This window comes from Urtica dioica, chromosome 9, assembly GCF_054948205.1.
Source record: "Urtica dioica subsp. dioica isolate 48M chromosome 9, U.dioica_male_clone48M_v1_H2, whole genome shotgun sequence".
Classification (NCBI taxonomy): Eukaryota; Viridiplantae; Streptophyta; class Magnoliopsida; order Rosales; family Urticaceae; genus Urtica; species Urtica dioica.
In genome coordinates this window covers 19,592,871-19,618,087 of record NC_142764.1, presented here as the reverse complement: position 1 = coordinate 19,618,087, position 25,217 = coordinate 19,592,871, and the positions used below count along the sequence as shown (strand labels likewise).

Sequence of the window (25,217 nt, the reverse complement as noted above, 5' to 3'; positions counted from 1 at the left end):
TTGCTAAATAATGAACGTTTGTTTATTTTATAAAAATAACCCATTAGCGGAAATTAATAAAGATCAAATATCCAAAATACCATTTATTAAACATTTCACAATTATTAACTCTTTCTATCCCTTTCTCTTTTTCATAATTCTACATTGACGTGACCACGTGAAGAATACCTCACACAGATCCTTGATGCGAAGAACATCATTGACGAGCCGTTGTTAATTTTCATAAATTTAAGTAAATAATGATTAATTTCGGTAAATAACAGATATTATGCATCAAATTAACAAAAATAAACAAATGAAAAATTACGAAAAAGGAAAACAAATCTCAGATTCAACAAAATTATGTGTTAAATCAACCAAAATAAATAAATAACAAGTTCTAAAAATAAAGAGAGAACTCAGCGAATAACTTATTATCAATTTGAATTCTAAATTCAATAACATATATTCATCCTGGGTATTGGTAGCTAATGGTATTACTGCTACTGTTAGTGTGCCTACCATTAGCTTAATGGTAATGGTTCTACTGTTATGTATTAGTTTGCCATTCGTTTCTTAATGGTAGCGGTTATACCGTTATGCTTAACGAAAATCAGCGAAAATGGTAATTTGCATTAATTTCATTAAAAAAAATAATTTTAAATGGTAATTCAAAGGGATTAAAATGGGATAATATGTAAACTTCTAAATCGCGGATGGTACCACGTAAATTTTATTAATTGCCCACACTTATGGTGGAAGAAAACCGTGGTTACAATTATTATAAAAAAAATACAAATAAGACATTACAACAAGATTATGAAATACTCATGTTTTGTAAGTTTAGATCAAAATTATCAACAAGATCAATGTTAATAATAATGTTTCTTGAGAACGTCATTCGTGTTGACACAAATTTTTGTAAACGGTTGTGCCTCGACCATTTCGGGTTTCAAGCTCTGCCTTCGATCGTCAATGATGTGACCCAAGCTACTAAATACCGATTCGGATGAAACCGTTGAAAACGGGATCGAATGTACATATAGGGCCATCTTGGATAATATTGGAAACATGTTTTCGTGTTGCCTCCACCATGTCAGTATGTTCAGATCCTCTTGGCTCCAACGTGATCTAGTCGTGCTCCGACGTTTCTTGAACGGGTGAGTAATGTGGAGATGATCTTAAAAATGAAGTTCTACCTCGAGCGAAATAGCTAGATCTCTAAACATTCCTCTACTTGTTTATGCGTGTCGGGATCTCGAAACTTTCCTATACTTGTTGATGCGTGTCGGGGTGGACTTTGGCTCGGTATGAGTAGGAATCGGTCGTTGGTAAAATTTGAAAAATGAGTAAAACTTTTCCACGACCCTAGTATGGTCATGTGTCACGTAATATTGTCTAGTAGTACATTTCAAATATTGTAAAAAAAAAGTAAGCTAACCTCAAAATTCCATTCGAGGGTCTAAAATATATGCAAAACCATAAGTGATGAATCTTTAAGGTACCCCAAAATTTTGAAAATTTTGATCTCATAGATTGTACACATGGTCGACACTAGTACAAAAAAGACCTTTGGGTGCGACTTTTTTCGCACCCAAAATTCAATTTTCGCACCCAAAGATATATTTAGGTGCGACTTTGGGTGCGACTTTTCCGCACCCGAAAGTCCACACCTAAAAGTCTTGGGTGCGAAAAGTCGCACCCAAAAGTCTTGAGTTTCGGGTGCGACATTTAGGTGCGACTTTCCGCACCTAAAAAGTCACAAAAAAAAAAATGGCGACATTTAGGTGCTTCTTCGCACGGTGAGAACAGCGACGAGGGCTTGCGGAGAGTCGGCGGCGCCATCTTCGCGCTGCTTGTCCACACCGTCATCACAGCCTCGATATAACAACATCAACAAAACAGAACTCAAAATTCGAATCTAAGAACTTACACAATGAACCACACGGCCAAGTGACCAAAATCAACCAAATTTGTCCAAAAATTTAATCCAGCCAAGAAATCTGAAATCAAAGGACAAATTCAAGTCATAACCATCAAAACCGAGCTCGATGAACATCACAACCAAGCCAAAACCTCATATTTCACTCGGAAATCAAAACCCCCAAATCAAACTCTCAACCCTAACTTTCGAAATTCTTGGCTGAGAATGAAATCTCCTTACCTTGCTCACGAAATCAACTCCCGGATGTTACTTCTCTCGCTCTCTGGCGTCTCCTCATGGGCGGCGCGCTCGGCGGCTCGCGGCGGCGCTCGCTTCTTCTTAGCCCGCGCGTGCGTCCCGTGGCTTGGTCTCGGTGGCTGTCGGCCTCGCTCTTCCTCCGCGAGCTCACTCCCTCGCTCTCTTCCTCTCTCTCGGTCTCTCGGCCCTTCACTCTCGCGCGCTCTCTCCTTTTCTCGGTCTCTCTCTTTCCCTTTCGTCTTCTTTCTTTTCTTTCTTTCCTTTCTTTTCTTTCTTTCTTTTCTTTTCTTTTCTTTTCTTCTTTTTTTCCCTTTCCCGTTTCTTTCTTTCTCTCGTGTTGGTGAAAACAAATATTTTGGACTTTTGGGTCGCACCAAAATGTATGATGAACATTCGGGTGCGACTTTTCGCACCCAAATTTAAAAAAATCAGCGAAATTTTTTGTGCGACTTCAGTGACTTTTGGGTGCGAAAAGTCGCACCCAAAAGTCATCCGCACTGAAAAACTGTATTTGTAGTAGTGTGAAAAATTGTGAAATTTTCGTTAAGGTAAAGATGTTAAAAAATTCTTGCAACACTATGAAGTGCTAGATAAGATGTGGGTGAGTAAATGACAGACAATGTACATGTTTCATCGTAAAAAAGTGTAAAAATTGAAGAAACACTTAGCCACTATGATATCTTCTTCGATTATGTTATGGCTTTCGAACCTATTTACGTATTCACTAATAAATTCTATATATCTATCGGCCAAGAAGGATTTCAACATTAAAAATGTCGAGTTCCACCTTGTATTGTTATATGTGTGGAAGTTTTTCTCGTCAAGATCGTTAAATAAAAGTCTCTTTAGCTCGACGAGAGCTTTTGTGAGATGATGACTCTCCAGAAATTTTTTAAAATCAAAACTATATTTAATAAATTGTAATAAAAACTTTAAGTATATGATTTTTAGAAAATCAAAACTATATAATACAAATTGTAATAAATACTTCAAGTATATAATTCTTGGAAAATCAAAACTATATAATATAAATTGTACTAAAAACTTAAGCATAGAAATTTAAAAACAAAATCAAAGTATATAATAGAAATTGTATAACCAAATTTAAATATATAAATTATAGAGAGAGATTTGGTTGTAGAGAATTGTAGAGGTAATTGTAGAGACAATTGATGGAGAGTGTTGTGAAAATTGTATTGAAATGGGTTGTATTTATAATGTTAGAGGATGAAAAAAAAAAAAAAAAAAAAAAACTTGATATTTCCGAGCTCAAACGGTAAAAAAACGGTCATATTTTTTCATTTAAAAACGGTAACATTTTGGACGGCTGAGATTGAAAGACAAAAAAAAAATTAAAACCCACGTCACCAACAGTAGCAAACGGCTACGATTACTCCACAATTACTGTTAACCTGATGCACGGAAGAATCTTGTCCACTACCGTTTTTATGGCTTAATGGTAGCCAACGGTAGAGAAGGAGGCGGACGGTAGTCACGGCTACCGTTAACTATTGTCTGTGTGCCCAGATTGAACATATTTACATATATATAATGTAAATTGCATTTCATTTTCTATGATCATTTATTTAATTGGAAATATCTAGTGTGGGTCTTACGGTAAGACTCTTACCAACATTGATATCATTATTATCGTCGTCGTCATCTATCATATCACAGTTTTCTTTTCACTTTTTTCCTGCTGCAAAAAGTAAACAAATGAAAAGAAGAACTCCTCGTGTAAACACCCATACTCGAGATCAGCATCAAGAGGATACAAAACCAGAGACATACACGTGGGGACAAAATAATTCAAAGGTTTTATCAGGATAATGGGAAGATCATAGCATTTTGATTGTCGTTATATAGGCTTTGAATTTGAAATCCCAATATTTTTCCATTAGGAATAATAATAAAGGTAAAACATGGTAGAAGACATTATTATGAATTTGGTTTTATTATTTAAATTAAGTGAGAAGTACATAGCTAGAGGCAACGCTTCTTTAGTTCTCTATGCGGGTGTAATTGAATTTGGAGGGAAATGAAGAGCAAAATCTAAGAAAAAAAATGTTGTGGGGCCGCAAAAGAAAATTATGAAGAATGACAGAGGGAAGGTGAAGACTGAAGAAAGTAGGGCCAATACAGTTCACATGCAATTATTGAGAGCGTTAAAACATATTCCTAATTAATTTTTCAGTGGTGCTAAATCAAAATTTGAGTTTTTTTTTTTATTTTTACGCCTCCGCAAAATCTATTTTCCTTTTTTAATTAGGCAATAATCAATTCATACATAATGTTTCCTTTCTTTTACCATTTTTTAATAGGTAAGTAATTGATTGATTTACTTGGGCAGAATTATTCATATATATATATATATATATATATATATATATATATATATATATATATATGAATAACGTTATTTTGAACTCGTTGCTTAGGGAAACTAAAGAAATACTTTAGGCTGAAAAAGAAGGTTATTGCATCTTCTTTTTTCTTAATGTTTTAGTGCATATCATTTTATGTTTGAAATATAGTCATCTAATCTAATCATCTTTTTATTTGTAACTTTTGCAAAGCCCTAGGTTTAGAAAGTGATAGCAAAATTGGCTAACAAAGGGCGATGAAAAGAATGATTAATCTGAGGACTGTAGTAGTTTGAGACATGGACTTTAATTTACTTTCCTGATATAGCCACGCATAATGTATTAGTTATACAGCCTTATTTTTACAAATACCCTAAATAATTTGGCGTCACTCCGGCGTTTATCTCAGTCTGAGTAGTGCCAGTGAATGCCGGTCAGGCGGTTTATGATCAAATATGGATAAAATCCATCATAGTAATGTGCACAATACACCAAAATTTAGGCATATTAAACGCAAAAGAATAGCAAAAAGAAATTATTTCTTAGGAACATCCTCAATTCAATCAACTAAAAACAAACTATTACATAAGAGTCTTTGCCGGGGAAAAAGAGTTGATACAAGATACCAAATCCACCATAATAATGTGGACAATAAATCAAAAGCTAAGCATCTGCTAAATGCAAGAAATAGCAATAAGAAATTGTTTCTAAGGAACATCTCATTTCAACCAAGAAACCAACCAGTGCAGATGTGTGGATTATAATTAAGTGTTTTAAGAGTAAATAGATTTTTTGAGAGAGTTCTTTTAACAAAATTGAAACTATTACATTTTTTTTTATATATTTCTCTCTTTCACTCTTATATTTTCAACGCATACAACTCTTTATATAAGCTTTTCACATCAGAATACAACTTGAAAAACGTAGAGAATTTACTAGTAGTAAAAATAATTTATTTCAGCAACATTTATTCCTGATCAGTAGTTACTAAAACGGACGTAACTTCTTTCTCAGAGCTCCAAACGATATGAAACTTACGCCATTACAAAATAGACTTAAAGGGATTTAATTTGGTATATTATATACCCAAATCCATAATCGTTTGCCCTTCCATCTGATCAGTCAAAGTTGATTGACTGTTTTTGACGTTTTCTTTTGAGTTTATCCCAACAAAAAGAGCCTTTTCCTGGAAAAAGTCAATAACAAAGACGTTGCCAATCCACACCGCCAGGGAAAATAGTGCCAGATGATGTAGATAAAAAAAAGAACCAACAAGGGACTCAACTACTATAAAAAAAGTGTAGCATCATAGTCGTCTTTGAGCCAGATGATAAGTGCATAATTCTTGTTATTTTGTGATAATTCTTCACCACGTTATTCATCGTAATCACTTAAAATCATGTTTACAATTGAACATCTTATGATTTGAGTGTTTACACGTGTTTAGGTGAATCCGGGGGAGTTCAGAGCTAAAATGTCAATTTTTGGAGGCAAACGGATCAGCACACTGAAGAGGAGCAAAGCAGTAGCTGTACCGCGGTACAGCAGTCTAGTACCTAGGTACAGGAGTAAGAATCAGTGGCAGTACTGCGGTACAGTTCCGTTGAAATCCCAATGCGACTCGAATAAAGCCCATTGGGAGTCCAATTAAAAAGGGACTTCGGGATTTTGACCTAGCACACTTAGACGGCGATTTGGAGAGATTGAGAAGGGCAGAGAGACGCTTTTGGAGAGGGACGACTCGACTTGGAGGATTACTTCACCAAAGCGAAGATTAGAGCCATCAATCTTCGCCGTTTTTCTTGTTCTTTCTTATCTCTATTCTCTATCATGAATTCTATTTGTCTTTGTGTATCTTTCATTATGAGTAGTTAAATTCCCAAACGATTAAGGGGAATTTCAATCCCGTAACACGAATTGAAGATTTTGATGTAGACTTTGCTTGTGTTTCTAATATTGAAGTTGTTATTTCTTTTTCAATTGTTCAGTGTTCATGAATTGTTGTGTTTCTGTTTGGATTGATCACCTAGATAGGAATATATTTTTTCATAGCCATACTCGCAATTTTAATCCGTAACTGTTAGGATTGCTAGTAATTAGTGGTGCGACTACGGGTACGGATTTCGCAAGGATTTTGTGCACGTAGTGAAAAGAGTAACCGGAATTAATTGAATCACGCGTGTTGAATTTATATTGTTCTATTCGTCTCGCTTTCTGAATTCATTGTTGTTGTTAGATTAAATCTAGGCGCGTGTTCATTAGGTTGTTTAACAATTAGGGCTCGTAATCGGCGCAACGTCGTGATTAGCTAATATCAAAGGATTGCGGAGATTATAGGCCGCGTGTGTCGATATCTATGGACGTTGATTTCAATAGAGTGTGTGAGCATTTTCAAACCAAAGTTGGATAGGATTGTTGCGGGAGTGAATGAAACTTTAATCGTGTTTTTTTCCATTTGATTTTCTCAAGTAATTTTAATAATCTTTCAAAAACCCCGATTCTCTCTTCTTTTATTTGTTTCTCCTGAAATTAAGAATCAATTGATTACACTAGGTCCTTGTGGGTTCGATTCTTATTTATCGCTATATGTTAGTCTTATTTAAGGTTATTTTTTATCGCGGTACGACACGCATCACCAGAGCGTCATATCTCTACAAAATCTTTTTGAGGGAAACATGAAACCGATGTCTACATGGTTGGACGACACACTACAAATTCCTCATCACCAAAAGAGTCCACCTACCACAAGTGGAATCTCCTCCGAGTTCCACTCGAAGACGACAATTTCCACAATAACCAAACTATTTGCAACGTAAAAAATAAACTCGTTTATCAAAGAAACATAATCTCGAGCTCAGCGATGATGTATAATAGAGGAAAAAAACTCAAAGAGAATTATAAAAAAAAAAGGAAGTAAGGCTCCTCGCAAGACCGGAGCCTCACCGTAGAATCAAGCAGGGATCGAGGCAACGGCCGACGACCTAGGGATGGAGCCAATAAGGATCAATGATTTGACAAACTCTGCCAAGAAGGCTAGGTCTACAAAGAAAAAAAAATTGTTTATGATAATATAACATAAACTATGACCGAGTTCAAAGAGCGCACAGATCGTGTAAGCTTTTTAAATGTATTAAATTTGGTATTTAATCATTTATATAATACCTTAATGTATATTGAGATATTAGAATTGAGCTTTGACTTGACGTTTGTAACATTCAAATGAGTCCGATTTACATCGCTTTTCTTCAACTGATTCTCTAACTTTTATACACCATCGTGTATGGATGCTTACTCCTTTGAGCACGATGCACTAAAAATTCTGGTGAACTCGATCGACTTGCATCAAATGACTAAGATAGTGTTATGTGCCCCATCTATGATTGAATGATTGTGTGTCATATCTTGGGTGAGCTGAGACTTTGTTGGATCTTGAGGTTATTAATATTTAAATTTGACTTGATCATAAAACAAATAGCAATTACAAAGAATAATAAATTTGTTGTGGTTTTCTCTCAATGTGAGAGAGAGTTATGTATATTTGTCAATGAAGATTTAACCATGGTTCAAAATGCCGGCGAAAATCCAGGAAAGTCGCCTGGAAATTCCATTTCGGAGGGTTAACGGCCGGCGACAAGCAATTGTGTCGTTTCCTTCTAATTTGTCGTTCGGTTTTCCAAGAAACGGCATGTCGTTTTCGCTTGGTCTCTGCCGGTCAATGTCGTTCATTTCTCTGTATAAAACCATCAACGTGTCGTGGAAAGTCGCCGACATTCCCAGGAAAAGAAAAAAAAAAATAAACGAAACTCTGTTTTTTTTTCTCGTTTCTGCAGCAGATGAAGAAGAAGAAGAAGAAGAAGAAAACAAACGTAATAACCAAGAGTTGGTTAATTGCTCATTTAAGTCCTCAGCTTTTTCCCTAAGCTTCACTTCTGACCCAAAATTAACTTTTTTGTTGCAACTGGGTCCTTAATTTTTGTTGCAAATGAGTCATATCCATTTAATTCCTTATTCAAGTCCACAATTAAATGGATAATATCATACATAGTCTAATATATAATATCACACATTTAAAAATTATATATAGTATTCAATTCTATTATATATAATATCACACATACTATATGAGATAATTCTAATAGATAATATCACACATTTATAAATTATATATATTAAATATTATTAATAACACACATTTATAAAATATTATATATATACAATTTTCTATTAAAAAAGATTATATACATAATGTATTTTCTTTATATATGTTTAAAAATTGAAAAATATATGTATGCATATATTTATAATATATTTTACCACATTTTTTCCGTTCGGTTTTCCATCGGCATGACGACTTTCCGTAAATCAGGAGCCTCGATCGAAACGGCAACGAAAACGGCATTTTAAACCTTGGATTTAACTATGAAACTAAATCAAGTATGGAGATTACCATCCTCCTTTCAATCCAAAAGAAAAAGGCTTTGCAACTCAACATAGGTTACGTTGGCAAATCCTATGATAAGTGTTTTTTTCTAAAGAAGAAATAGACCCGAAATACAATAAAACAATATGGAACAAATTGCTCCAAAGTTTTGCAATATGCTTAAAGTTTGCATTGTGATGGAATATTTTTTTTACCCTCGCACGACGCAAGCGTACGTGTCGTCAAGTAATGGATGTGCATGAGCACGAATCTCGAACCACGAGGAACTTGCGTATTTTTTATATTAAATAAGTAGAAAATCTAAATGATTATGAAAAAGTAAAAGGTGTGGGATTTTGATAGTTTTTTATTTGAAACTAATTAAAATGAAAAAAAAGCAATTAAACAAAGACTTGACAAATGATAAGGAGAACGAATGTATGCGACTTCTTTGGGTTCTTCGACTCGGTCGGTTCTAGGGAATCTACTAACGACTATTGTTTGGGTAAACCTAATCTAGTTTTATCTTGAATACCCATTTATCTCCTTCTCGAGTAGAAACGCGCCTAATTGTTTGACAAATTTACACCTCTCTGCTTTGATCTTATTAAAACAAACAGTTGCATTTGCTACATGAATTCAAATAACTACATAAACCTCATGGTCTTTCTATAGCTCTATGTAGGTAGACGAGAGAATGGGTTGAGCACACTTGATTACCACCTCTCGATGTCTAAACGGGTCAAGAGATTCATTAAAAAACCACATGTAAGCAGAATCCTAGCATAATCTACTAACCGAATCAAATCACCCAATTACATCACCACCCTCCTATAAGTTTAGCTACTCATTATTATGATTATGCAAATCAATTTGATGTGATCATAAGCATAAACACAAATACACACATATTCATTCAATAATCAACAATAAAAACCAATTCCACAAGAAATCCAAAGTCTCAACCAAGATCAACTAAAATTATTTCAAATAAACTATACACGATTCAAGTTAAAATGGAAAAGATAAACAATTGAGTTCAAGCACAAGTTATGAGAAAGAGGAAGAGATATAATAATAAAACTATAAAATGGAGTTCAAGCACAAGTCTCTATCTATTATCGAAAAAGCATTGATAAGTGTGAATGAATCACATTGATTTTTATTGAATAGATTTTTTCCAAATAATGTTCCATCGAAAGCGAGGTTAAATTGAACTCTTCCTATTATAATCATTAAGCCTGATTCGAGCATCCTCGGGCCTAGGAAATGACCTCAAATATTTGTGCATTATATCTTTTCATCCTTATGATATAAAATTGAGTCAGATATAGCCTATATACATATCTGACTCAAACTTAATCTTTTTTATTTTTTATTTATTTTTATTTTTACTTTTTTATTTTTTACAAAGATCAAAATTAATATCTGACTATAAGGATGAAAATTGAGATATTTGTGAAAAAGTGGCTATAAAATATTATATTACTGGTAATGGCCACTTTATTTAAGAACCATTTGTTCTTCATATCAACGTCTACTATTAATTCCGAGCAAAAAAAAAAAAAACTCTACTATTAATTAAGGGCCCACTCTATAATCTCCAAGATTAGAACTAAATGTGTCGCTGTTCATCGTTATCAAGTGAGTGGAGCTTAATTCAAAATCTTCGTGATGGACCCATTTGCATATGTTAAGAGGGGAGACAATTAGACAAACATGGCCAAATGTGAGAAACTGAAATAGTAACTACATCCTGATCCACATGTTCTTGATATCAAGTTTCGGTTATAAAAAGAGAGAAAGTAAATTCTTGGGTGCAACTTAAAACCCAAAAAAAAAAAAAAAACGTGTGGGTGAAAATACTCTCCATAGTCCATACCTAGTTACAGAATTTTTTTTTTTTTTTTGAAATAGTGATTATTGTAAATAATTTTAAAATTTATGGTTTTTTAATCTATAAATAATTATTTGAGATTATGTTCGTTATCACCGAATAAACAGAGTTTAATAGAGCCCATAATAATAAACATAAAAAAAATTATTTAAAACTTTAATAACACTATTTTCGTGATATAAACTTTAAACACGTCATTTTTACGATTTTCACATATCTTTCTCGATTGATTAATTATGCCCGGTTAGTGTTTCTTTCTGGGCCTAGTTTCATTCAGTCTTGGGCCAAAGCCCGCACCATGGTTGTGACTTGCGACCCACTCCATTGATACTTTTTCAACAACTGTACGACTTTATTAAATGATCTTTTCTAAAAATAGAAAATAGGATTAAATTCTTGGGGTAAAAGAATTTCATAAATAAAAGGTGTGAAGTAGTACTGTAGTAGGCACTATATAAGTATTGTTAAGAGGTTTAAATTAACCCGCACTTATTAAAATCCATGGACCAAATAATTACTGACAAATATAATGTAATATATATTAGCAATTAGCAAAGTTAAAAACGTGGAGCTAATTACGTACGCACACAAGTAAATATTTGTCACGCAATTGTTTTTGTTATTGATTCGGATAAAGAAAGGGGTTTTGACAGCAATAATATCATTTTGTTGTCACTTACCATATTTAGCCCAAAACCAATATTTTGACACATATGTTACTTTGACTAGGAAAGAGAAATAAAAATTTCCTCAATTACCCTAAGCAGCCAAAAATATTTTTAATAACCCATACACTCATATTTGACTGCTCTCTCTCTCTCTCATCTTCACTCTCTTTCATTCGTTCTTGCTCTCTCTCTCTCTCATCTTCACTCTCTCTTTTCTGAAGAAAAAAAAACCCTCAGATCTTCATTTCCCTCCAAGCATCTCTTTCATTCACGCTCACTCTTCAATCGCTCACCCTCTTCAGCGTGGGTCCAAGTCTTCTCCGGTCACCGTCGTCAGATCTGGGTCGAGTGTCTTCTCCGGTGACCGTCAAATCTTGGCGTCAAATCTGGGTAAGTAGCTTGTTCTTCTAACAACTAAGAGCTATTTTAGTGATTTCGTTCAGTTTGAACGTGTTCCAAAGCTTTTTTGAGTTTTTACTTCGCCAAAAATGGTGTTTGGAATTTCAGTGTTGAAATTTTCCAGGTGTCACGAACTGGATTCACTTCGTGACACTAGTGTCACGAACTGGATTCACTTCGTTACACTAGTGTCACGAACTGGATTCACTTCGTTACACTAGTGACATTAACGCTTAAAAACGAAACTAAGTGATAATGAGCTAATTGTATGGCTTTGTTCCGAGTCAATTCATATTAGTTTGGTTCACATTCTCTGTCTATTGAGTTTGATTTCAAATTCAACATTGAGTAACAAATCTAAGGAGAAGAAATGAACTACTGGAGAACTTGATGAATGCAATGCACATAATGCAATTATTTTTCAGAATGAGAAGATATAGGAGATTCGGGTTCAATTGGAATCTTTTGATCTTGGTCAGGAATGGCTGCTGAAGAGCATGATATTTATAATGGGAATGACTGTGTGATGCTACAGTGGATTTATAAATATTGGTAATTGGAATGTATAGTGTGTATGGTGGGTTTGAGTGTGCTTAATGAAAAAGAGACTAGTATTGCTTAAGTCAAAAATACAAAAGAGATGGTTCTATTTTGCTGACTACATATCATGGTAAACCCAAGCTACAATTCCTTTTGATCGATCAATTGATGTATTATTAATCGCCGCATCTGTTGATTGAATGATTTAAGTTTTTAGTATCACCACTCTGTGTTTTGTGTTGAAAACCACGTTCTTACAGAATTAGCATGGGTTTTGATGTTTTGTATTCTGAATAAGATGCAACTTTGCATTAATGAGATTATTAATTGCAGGTAATGCTTTGCTAATGTTGGGGAAAGTACAATTTGAACTTCAGGAACTTGTGGATAGCTATGTGAGTGCTTGTAACAGTGCTGTTACTTGTATATGATTCTTAATATTTTAGAAGTTTATTAAATCCCATCTCCACCATTTGTTTAGTATTTGTTTCGACTTGTCCCGGTGTTGACTGATTATTTTTCTGCTTCAGCGTGCTCATATATTTGTGACAGTTATGAGTTATATTTCATATTAGTGCTTGCTCATTTTTTTTTCTTTCTTTTTTTCCCCTTACATTGTCATGTCAATGCATTGGATATGTTTCTTTCTACAAATATCTTCGTGTTAACCTTGAAAAGCTGTCCTGCTATTTGGTATCTGCGAAGACATGTAAAACAAGCAGATAAAGTTTGTTCAAGGATGTGTTTTGTTTCTTTATCCAACCAGGATGATTTGTTTTAGGACGAAAATAAGAAGGACGAGGCCGACAAGAAAAAAAAGATGACGACGACAAGAAAAAGGACGAGGCCGACAAGAAAAATAAGCAGGACAAGGACGACAAGAAGAAGCAGGACGATGACACCAAGAAGAGCAAGAAACCGGACGACAAGTTCGTGACAGTAGTGTCACGAAGTGAATCCAGTTCGTGACACTAGTGTCACGAAGTGGATCCAGTTCGTGACACTTCCCGATTTTTCCAGGGTGTCACGAAGTGAATCCAGTTTGTGACACTTCCAGGTTTTTCCAGGGTGTCACGAACTGGATTCACTTCGTGACACTAGTGTCACGAACTGGATTCACTTCGTGACACTAGTGTCACGAACTTGATTCACTTCGTGACACTAGTGTCACGAACTTGATATTTTTCTATGTTAATAACCGTTTTTTAATACTCATATCTAATACGAGTGAACGTATACATGTATGGCGGAAATATGTTTATATGCTAAGCATAGCGGGAAGTGGGTAATAATGAGTGAAATATGTGTTTATGATACCCAAGAAAGATACGATCTTTGGCGCTAAGAAGAAAATGAGAAGAAGAAGAAAATATGGTTCTTGAACGCCATTGTTGATGATGAAACTATTCTTTCTTGATTCTTTCTCTGTGAAGGAAATGTAGTTTGTTGAATTGGGTGTGTGATTTGGTATGTAACTGTTAAGTCTAGAGTGTTGTTATATATGCGAGCTTCAATGCATTTGTTTTTTTTTTACATAACGAGAATTATGTGAGAGGTTACCAAGAACACAAAATACAATCCAAGAACACAAAATACATCAATAATTCAAGACCAAAAGACTTCAATAATTCAAGGAATAATTTATGCAATAACACACAAATACACAAACATTGGACGAGCTTGGTAACCTCTTCTTTCAAGAACAATAAACAAGGCATCAAATACGAACATAAATAAAAAACTCATTTATGTCATCATCGAAAACAAACTCTCAAATTCATACCCACCAAGTCGTTTATTTTAAATGTTCAACTATATCATAATAAGTTAATACTAAACACTAAACCGAGACTTTGCGAGTCTCCGAACAAAAACCGAAGGCCTTTCCTACTCGGCCCACCCTCGGCTTGGTCCGGCCCCGCCTCGTCAACACTCGCGCGGCAGCTCTGCCACCTTTCGGACAGCGTCCTCGCCGTCCCGAACCCGCTGCCCCGAGCCCTGTACAGTTACCTAAATCGAGCCTAAATTCTCGACCATCACAACTCACACGCACACCAACGAAAACAACCATTAACTCCTAGTAAACAAAATTCTCAGATTCTAACCATCATCACAAAACAGTTTCACATCATTTCAGTCCAAAGCACAATAAACGCTTAACAATTTCAGCCAATACACAACACCAACAGTCTCGAATCATCAACAATTCAACATCACAATTAAATCTATCATCACACAGCCAAGACCCAAAAATCAAACCCAACTCGTCCAAATAAATTTCCAGACTCAAACCTATCACGTGATTCTCAGACATCTTCCAAAGGAATTTCCTTAACCATGATAAACAACCAGAACATCAACAACGTCAAAATAAACAACCAAAACATCAACAACGTCAAATAAACAACCAAAGGAATTATTTGCCGGCTCATCAACCTTTTTCTATTTTTTTTTTCTCTAATTGGAGTTTCCTTTCCATTAAAATAAATAGAGACAGAAAGAAAAATAAAATCAATGAAACAATTTTTGTACCTGATTATGTCACAGGAAAATAATAATAATAATTAAAAAAATAAGACCAGTAAAATCCTAGTATGAAATGATGAATCGAAGAAATTTGAATAGAAAGAGCAGAAAATGAAAAGAGAAAGAATTGTGATTCTTTTAGAGAACACAGTTTCTCACAGACTCCTCAAGAAAGTGATGATTTGAGTGTACCATCTCCTTCATCTTTTCTCCGTTCTTGTACACCTTGATCGTCGGAACCGCTCTTATGCTCTCGGCTTTCGCCACAGCTCTACGTCGACCTAAAAACTGGAAAAAATAAAACAAAATAATAACGCATACTTTTACTTGAAATCCTCAAACATATGCTATTTCGCAAAAGTCTTGAGCACGATGTAAGGACTCGGCAACCTCGGCGTCCCCGGGAAGTTCTCTTCTCAATACCTCATAGTCTCTCACAGCCTCGGCCCATTTTTCAAGCTAAACCCATCAAGTAATACATTAATAAATACCTTAAGCATATTCATTTGAGTCATTTTACTAATTTTTAGAGCACAAACTATATATTTTCGTAACATTTCGTTCATTTAAAACACTGCAAAATCAATCGTTCGATTAATACTATTTCTGCTCTAATAACAAACTAGTAGACCTAAATGTCGAATCTGCACCCACAGTCTAACAACTCATTCTTACTCGCTCCAAAACAAAATCTCCGAGGATTGCTCTCTTGACGAGATTTTTTTTTTTACCTTCCAAACCTAGCTCAAAAGACCAACACCGATTGTCTCAGAACCTTTCACACATTCCTTCCACTCCCACACCACAGTCACGCAACAAGAAACACTCACCAGAAATAGAGAGAAGCGAGCCTATGGTGAGCCCGGCCGTAGCTCGGATGACTGCCTCCTCGCACTCCCTTGCGGCCTCGCCGAGCCTCCCAGCGCGGTCAGCGTCGCCGCGCGGTTTCCTCTGTACGCAGGGTTCTCCGGCGAAGCCTGTATGGCTCGATCATACATCGCCATAGTCTTCACGATCTTCCCCGTCGGACATATGTTCCCGCTCGGGAAAAATCCGCTTCCGTTTCCGCTTCCGATTCCGCCGAAGCTCGACGACGGCGATGAGGTGGTGGCGGTGGGGAAATTGGCGTTGGTGGAGCCGAAGTTTCCGCCGGCGTAGATCGGTGGAGGTCCGACAGAGATGGATCTCCGGTGCTGGGGCGGGGAGCGTTTTAAAGAGAGAAAGAGAGAGAGAAGGAAAGAAATAGCTGGCTTTCTTGGGTTGAGCAACAAAGAAGATGAAGAGGTGTACGAGGGAAGTTTTTAGAAAACAGAGGGAATTGGTTTGGTTTATTTTGAGGGTATAATAGTCTTTACCCATTGGACTAGGTGTTACATGTGTCAAATTTTTGGTTTTGGGCTATATTTGGTAAGTGACATTCATTTAGTATTATTAGTGTCAATTCCCCATAAAGAAACTGGACCCTTGCATAAAATTTCTACGACAATATACTATTGACAAAATTTATAAGACTTCTCCCAAACGAGTAATGAGCTACACGTTAGTCTTCTCCCAACGATTTTCTCTTTGGTGTGATTGTAATCCAAAGTGTAAGATTCTGAATTACATACAGCTCAAACTCTCATCAAATTTGATATCTGTATCCCATCATTTCAACAAGATATATTTTCTTCCAAGACTTCCTTTCAAATTATCTCGAAATACTCAACAAATAATGTATATCCTTTCACATTTATATATGAAGTCAATACCTCATACAATAATAATAATAATAATAATAATAATAACTTTGAGAATAGATAAAACTCACGATACAGTATAGTACTCTCTCAATAAAACGAGCAAAACTTTTTGTATAAAATATATATAACTCTTTTAAGACATATAAAAGGCTAATCAATAAATGAAATTAATCAAGTTGGTGGGTGCGTAATAGAACGCCCTTAAGTCTCCTAATTAAGATGTACGTTGTTATGGTCTAAATAAAACCAAATCCACTATTATATAAATAGGATTAAAAGTTCATACACGAAATCTAACAAGTAATCTCTCACCATAAAAACTTTGTAAAAAGCGCACGTGCATTGTGCTATGCAAAAGCGCAGAGGTATTGCCGGGCAAATCTCCTTTGGCAGAGGAAACACTGAAAGACGAACGAATTGAGCGCCGTCGATCAGTGGCCACCTGCCGGAGGAGGACTTGCCCTGTAATGCTTCTGCACCGTCCGATCTCGAGACTCTCTTTTTCCGCCAAATCTGATCGCCGATGAAGGATTTTGATGATGAACAACTTAGAAGCCCTAGCGTATTTATATGTACACTTATGAGGTATATGCCATTGGACAATCCCTTATTCTCTCACTCATGCTTTGCTTTATTCCATGACCACAATTTTAGGACCATTTATTTATTTATTTTTTTCTGTTTATCAAACTATATTTTACTTACTTACAACTTACCAAGAATAAAAAATATAAAAAAAAAACCATTTGATAATACACACACACGCGCTCTCGTCTGAACGCACTAATCTGAAGTTAATACATAAATTGAAATTTTGGCAAAAATTAAAAAAAAAAAAAAAAAGAATCTTGCTTTAATATTTTTGTTCAAAAATTAAAAAAATGTATATAATTTTCCAACGTACCTTTGACGTTAGTGTGTGTAAGAAATAGAGAAATAATATTATTATGTATAGAAAGTTAAGTTTTCCTTTCCTAATAACCTATGAATCACGAGCCTGTGCAGTCATTTTCTCCGTCTAATAAGCGGGGCTTAATCTAAATATTAATTCCGGTCTAATCATGCAAAAGAAAACTTTGAAATATCATGCTGTATATCGCCAAGGCTATTCAAAATAATGCTGGTAAATATAGGTCATATTATTTTCAGTGATTTAGATGTCTTCAATATTACGGATTCTCTCGAAATTTTAACGAGGCCTATTCTAAAAAACAGCACATAAGATAATTCTTCTTCTTTTCTTATTACTAGAATAAGTGAGCATGTGATGTCAAGTGGTGTTACAATAAGATCAGGAATCGGGAAAAAGACACATCACATATATGATCGTTGGGAAAATGAAGAGACGCTTAAAAATAACCAAATGGAAAGTATCGCCATAGACGAAGTGGAATAAACTGTTGCGGTACTTCTTTGGTTTGGAAGATCCAATATCATGTTCTTATTATATCCTTTTCAATATTCCACTCTGTAATAAAATGGTCCCTTTAGTACATTTTTTTAGGACCATACACATACACAGATAACATGTTATTGATCCCTATACGTGAAAACTCATGCATACCATAAAACTTCAGTTACACTTGTGCCATGCACGGTATTAAAAAATCATTACTTTTTTCTTCTCTCTGGATTTGTTCTTTCTTTTCGCGTTTAAAATATCAACTCATTAATTTTATACCATTTTATAGTACCCCACAAATTATTCAGAAATCAATATATATGTATATATATTTGAGATCTTTTAATTTACTAATCTAACTATTACAAGATTAATGAATGTGCCGTTCCCACGTGATTCAAATTACATTAGTATTAGGGCTATCATCCAAGACAATAAGCCTTGTCATAGGTATTGGCATAAAACTTACCATAAAGATTTACGATAAAAAAAAAAAAAACAAAGGCAATTGCTCTATTTCTCTACTTATTTTGCATTTTGGATATGTAAAATCCTCGATCCACTTTGTGGTATCAAAATTTTCAAGCTCTTTTTTTTTTTTTTTTTTTTTTACATACAAGCTTTGATCAATTTTGCTATGTATCTAGTTTATTATAGATCTATATTTCAAAAAGTTAGATTGTCACCTCTTTATAGAGAGACCAATAAGGTTGTCCATATTTCATAGAGAATAAAATAATTTGGTTTTTAAAAAATTCACCATTCAATATAGAGTCTGTAATTTCAACTTAACAGTATCATTTAAAATACTTTATTTACTTCTGAAAGAAAAATCAACTGCTTAATGAATACGTTTTTCTTTTATAAATTTTCTTGTTACAAATTAGCTATGAATTTTTTTTTTTTTTTTTTTAATTTTCAGTATAATATTTAATGAATCAATTGACGTCGTTCCAATTGATGAAATTTTTTTATTTTTAAATCGTCCGCGTAGTTCTGACGTTTATATTCTCAAAGTCTTTTTCCAATGTAATTTTAATTAATTAACACTAAAACAAAACATTAATAGACTATAAATTTCTTGTAGTTGGGATGAAATTAAAAGAATACGCATTATCATAGGCAATAAATTGAGAGATACTCAAAAGATTTTTGCAATATTATGAGGAACATGAAGTAGATTACAAAGGATAAAGGTATAGGAGAGTGCTTAGGGGAACCATAGAGGAGTCGACGACTGAGATACGCTCCGTCACCAACGACGAGTCTGTTATTTGGTGGTGAAGGTTGAGGAGAAAAGGCTCGGTTTAGGAAGTGACCGGGACGCCCGTATTCCAAAAAATGGGATTTACTTGGAGCTGTGACGTTGCGGGCCTGCGCCGTATAAGGAATACAATCGTACATATATATATATATATATATATATGAGCTGTAAACTCTTTTAAAAAAGAATGCAGCAAAAAAAAAATATCCGTATAGCGTATGTAGGATAAGTTTCAATAAAATGTAATTCCATGCGATATTCACAAGATCCAAGAGAGGAAAAGATGAAATAAATAAATATGCTTGAAAAATGTATTTAAATTGACAACTCAAATATATATATGGTTTAATGAATTGATTCTTGGTGATTTCTTACGGTCCAAAATATGACATAAAATCAATCTTTATTAATTGTCTTTGATGAAAGAAGGAACTTTCCCTTGATAAAACCTTAATCCAACGGACCTAATTACAGTCAAAATCCACATTCAACCCCAGCCCTACGATTACTAATTGATGCGCACACACATCTCCTATATTAAAGCCCTAAGCTCTCACATTTCCTTCCTAAGCGATAAAACGTCCTTCAAGCCCTAGCCACCTTTCTCTCTCTCTCTATGCAAGAACGAAGAACCGACCGTCAAACCATGGAGACGGAGAAGAGGACGAGCACCGGTCGCCGGAAGCTGGAAATGAAAGTGATCGGCGACGATAACAGACGCCACGTGGCATTCTCGAAGCGAAAGGCCGGGATAATCAACAAGGCAGCGGAGCTGAGCGTCCTCACCGGATCAGAGGTCGTTGTCATCGTCTTCTCCAAGTACGGCAAGACGTACACGTTCTCCACTCCCGGGGGCCCAGCCGTGCTCTCCGCCGTACGTAACGGCGTCGTTCCCGTTCTCCGGCTACCGACGGCGCCGGCGGAGATCGACTGCGGCGGCGCGGTGAGGGAGCTGCGACGGCTCGAGGAGTTGGCGAAGCGGACGGCGGAGCGGAGGAAGCGGGAAAAGGACGGCGGGTTCTGGTGGGACCGGCCGGTGACGGAGGCGGAGGACGCGGAGGGGATTCTGGCGGCGCTGAAGGAACTGAGGCGTATGGTTGCCGAGAAGGCTGCGGCGGCGGCGGAGGAAGAAGAAGAAGGGACGTTTGAGGGGTTGATTGACGGCGATGGAGACGGTAATGGCTTGATCATGGGCTCTTCTCCATCTTCGGTGATTTATAATTAATTCATCGTCTCTGTCACTTTACAGATTGTTTGCGTTGGTTTTGTTTGAATTCAGTAGACGTCAAGGAGTAGTTTTTTTGTTGAATAAATATAAGCTTTCCGTGTTTTTTTTTTTTGAAAGACAAAAAGAAGCTTTCTTTAAACCAGAAAGATTTCATCAGAATGTTCCCAATCCAATAACATATTTTTAGTTTCTGTTCAAATCTCGTTTCATATGCATAGTTATTGGCATTATCCTGTATAAATCTGTCCACTCTGATTAGTTTTAGAATCGTAAAAACACCCTTTAATTGTCATGAACTGATATAGAAGTATACGATCACATGCCCTAAATGTGGTATATGGAACATGATCAGTACACTATCACTAGTTGTCTATAGTGAAGTGTTGAAATTAACAAAGTAAAACCACAAATAGCTCCTCCGACTCATTTCGTCAAAGAAATTGCTTGTGTATGTGTGTATTCCAAGTATTTTATATTATATTATTACATCAGAATGTTCCCAATCCAAACCTCTTGTTTCATAAGCATAGTCATTTAAAAAATGCTAGCTATTGATAGGTGCGTGTCGTACGTAGAAAACTCCTATTATCCCAACTAAATCCGAGTTTGTTCTTGGGTAGTTTTGAGGTTTTTCGTGTGTTTTGAAGGTTTTTAGGTCAAAAATGGGAATTCTATGATATCTGGGGCAAAGCCGCACGAATCGAGGCATTCGGGATCGAAAACGAGGCTAGAAAAGAAGGAATCACCAAGGCGTCAGACCTCGCGCCGCGACCCACCTAGCGCGCGCCGCGAGGTTTGAAAAACGCATCTCGAGTCGTCTCCGAGCGTCTAGCGCGGTCCGCGAAGGTGTGGGATTGTTCACCTCGCGCCGCGACCTCCAGACCGCGCGCCGCGAGGTTGAAGAACGTCAGAGTAGAAAATCCCCGAGCGTCAAGCGCGGAACGCGACCACCTGAGAAATGCGACCTCGCGCCGCGACCCCAGTACCGCGCGCCGCGAGGTGCGCGAATCCAAAAAAAGGAAACGCGTTTTCTGGAGCGATCTGGGCCGTCAGATCAAGTTTTGTTACCCAGTCTACTCCGAAAATTAGAGGAAACACCCTAATTTCGACCTAAGCCTATAAATACACTTCTCAAACTTTTGTTTAGGATTTTTGGGCACTTTTTCATTGTTTTTCTTAGTGTTGGGAGAGATAGCAGAGAAGAGGAGAACCGTTCTTCATCAATTTGGCGCCAATTACAGTTTTATTCTTTTCTTTTCTCTTGAACTCCCTTATTTTAATTTTCAATTTAGTATTTCAAGTATGTTTTCTCGTTCTTCCTTTTATTTTATTTTATTCTTGTTTCCTCGCTACGCCATGAACTAATTCCATTAAGGACTATGGCGTAGCGGGTTTAGGATTCGGTTTTGGGATATTATTTAATATATTGAAGTTCAATTCTCATTCTCTACTACTTTGCTTAATTCAAATCCATTTTTAATGCTTGTTCAAGTTTAGCTACCTTGTTCATGATTTTATACTTCAACTTGATGCTTGAGAAAGATTAGGTTGTTAGCGATTTGGTTTGAATTACTATGTTGCATGCCTAGGCTAGAGATAGTTAGGATGTCATAGAGTCGTGTGAATGCTCTTGTTATGAATGCATGTTTTTGTTAGGGATTGAGATCGAGAGAAGATTTTCCTAATTTTGACAGGTGGTTAGATGCTCGAGAGAGATTTAACAATATCATTCTGTGAGTATGATTAGCAAATAGTAGTGAGTGAGTATTGTTTGTGCGTGACAGTCATGTATCCAAACCGTTGAATAAACCCGTGAAGCCTTGGTCCTTAGCCTCTCCTTCTGCTTACAACTTCTGCTTAAGTATTTTGTTATTTAGTTGCTTTAAAACTTGTCATTAATTTGTGACATCTTTCCATCTTTACTTTACGTTCAATTCGTGCTAGTGAGTTGTTTGTTAATTAAGCTTGTTCCTCGTGGGATCGACACTCGTACTTAAATTCACTATATTACTTGGGCGACACGTGCACTTGCGCGCGTAAAATTCGCAACAAGTTTTTGGCGCCGTTCGGCTTTTTCTGACTGAGTATCGAGAAAGGTAAATCGTTCGGCTTTTTGTGAGTGGGTTCTAATTGATAAAAATCTTGGGTTGGCTTTTTGGCTCGACGGGTTATTCCTAACGCCTATATCATTCTCACTAGATCAACGTGCGCTCAATTTCGCTTCGATTAGGGATCCGACAAGGTTCTTAGTGTGTTCGGTGGTCACTTTTCAAAACTGAGTTGGACTACTACTCAAGGGCTTCTAAGCATCGAGACAAACATTATTCGGGCTTTAAGTAATAACACAAAACTCAACCAGATTCTTTTGCACTCGGTAATTCACGGATTTTGTTCACATGTCTACGGCTTAAGACTATCCATATCATCGGCAAACATTTATTGAGTCAATTAAAGCACACAAAACACCAATTTCTACCAATTATCCTAAAACAAGACAAAAACAACCTAGAAGAAAAAAAAATAATAATAATAATAATAATAATAATAAAAAAAAAAAAAAGAGAAAAAAAAAGGGAGTATTTATTTATGTCATGTAGTTTTATTTTTGGCGTGGTGTTCTATGTTTTGTTTTAAGAGACTTGTCGTTTGTTGTTGCTAAGTCGAAGTTTGGGGAAACACGGGAATTAAAAGACTAAGGAAAACATTCTTGTTAGGCAAAAATTTGATGCCAAGAACGGGGAGGTGAGTGAACGAGCTTTATATGAGGGTTGTGATTTTGGTGAGGGGTTTGAGTCGCTAAGGTCGATGTTTTAGCCACTAAAAATTCAATTCCATACCTTTGACCCTAGCCTGTAACATTACAAGCCTTTAAGACCTATTGACGAGCTAGAAAGGACAGGTGCGCATTAGTGGAGATCAAGGGTGAAGAGAAGGCTTATGGTGTGTCGAATCGAACAAACTACCATTCAAAGAATCGATTTTTGTGGTCGCAAAGTGGGATTGGGAAAGGCTACGAATCTTGGGAATCAAAAGCTAATCGAGACAAAGAACATTGCAAACGGCTTGAGCTAACACGAACTTGTATGGATTCTTTTACATTTGGTAGTTGACTTAGAGTTTAAAACCATGGATTCCCGTGTCAATGTAAGTCTGAAGGTTTGAAATTGAGGCAAATATGAGTCAGTTAGTTCACGTAAAGCATTGAGATTTACCAATTTAGTGTAGGTAACTTCTTTGGTGTGTTTTTGTTTTGTGTCTATTATTTTGTCGCTTGAGGACAAGCAACGGTTTAAGTTTGGGGGTATTTGATAGGTGCGTGTCGTACGTAGAAAACTCCTATTATCCCAACTAAATCCGAGCTTGTTCTTGGGTAGTTTTGAGGTTTTTCGTGTGTTTTGAAGGTTTTTAGGTCAAAAATGGGAATTCTATGATATCTGGGGCAAAGCCGCACGAATCGAGGCATTCGGGATCGAAAACGAGGCTAGAACGAAGAAGGAATCACCAAGGCGTCAGACCTCGCGCCGCGACCCACCTAGCGCGCGCCGCGAGGTTTGAAAAACGCATCTCGAGTCGTCTCCGAGCGTCTAGCGCGGTCCGCGAAGGTGTGGGATTGTTCACCTCGCGCCGCGACCTCCAGACCGCGCGCCGCGAGGTTGAAGAACGTCAGAGTAGAAAATCCCCGAGCGTCAAGCGCGGAACGCGACCACCTGAGAAATGCGACCTCGCGCCGCGACCCCAGTACCGCGCGCCGCGAGGTGCGCGAATCCAAAAAAAGGAAACGCGTTTTCTGGAGCGATCTGGGCCGTCAGATCAAGTTTTGTTACCCAGTCTACTCCGAAAATTAGAGGAAACACCCTAATTTCGACCTAAGCCTATAAATACACTTCTCAAACTTTTGTTTAGGACTTTTGGGCACTTTTTCATTGTTTTTCTTAGTGTTGGGAGAGATAGCAGAGAAGAGGAGAACCGTTCTTCATCAATTTGGCGCCAATTACAGTTTTATTCTTTTCTTTTCTCTTGAACTCCCTTATTTTAATTTTCAATTTAGTATTTCAAGTATGTTTTCTCGTTCTTCCTTTTATTTTATTTTATTCTTGTTTCCTCGCTACGCCATGAACTAATTCCATTAAGGACTATGGCGTAGCGGGTTTAGGATTCGGTTTTGGGATATTATTTAATATATTGAAGTTCAATTCTCATTCTCTACTACTTTGCTTAATTCAAATCCATTTTTAATGCTTGTTCAAGTTTAGCTACCTTGTTCATGATTTTATACTTCAACTTGATGCTTGAGAAAGATTAGGTTGTTAGCGATTTGGTTTGAATTACTATGTTGCATGCCTAGGCTAGAGATAGTTAGGATGTCATAGAGTCGTGTGAATGCTCTTGTTATGAATGCATGTTTTTGTTAGGGATTGAGATCGAGAGAAGATTTTCCTAATTTTGACATAGGTGGTTAGATGCTCGAGAGAGATTTAACAATATCATTCTGTGAGTATGATTAGCAAATAGTAGTGAGTGAGTATTGTTTGTGCGTGACAGTCATGTATCCAAACCGTTGAATAAACCCGTGAAGCCTTGGTCCTTAGCCTCTCCTTCTGCTTACA

At 36.3% G+C, this 25,217-nt stretch overlaps 1 protein-coding gene across 1 annotated transcript; it reads left to right on the top strand.

The window, feature by feature from the left end:
- The first annotated feature begins 20,028 nt into the window (after positions 1-20,028).
- Positions 20,029-20,607, top strand: LOC149385582 (agamous-like MADS-box protein AGL61). Its single transcript, XM_089626363.1, has one exon. The coding sequence runs from the start codon at positions 20,029-20,031 to the stop codon at positions 20,605-20,607; it is 579 nt and encodes a 192-aa protein (XP_089482489.1).
- Positions 20,608-25,217: the final 4,610 nt, after the last annotated feature.

Bases quoted from the DNA above. Each gene is read 5' to 3' on its own strand.
- LOC149385582 (XM_089626363.1), top strand. From the start codon at position 20,029: ATGGAGACGGAGAAGAGGACGAGCACCGGTCGCCGGAAGCTGGAAATG.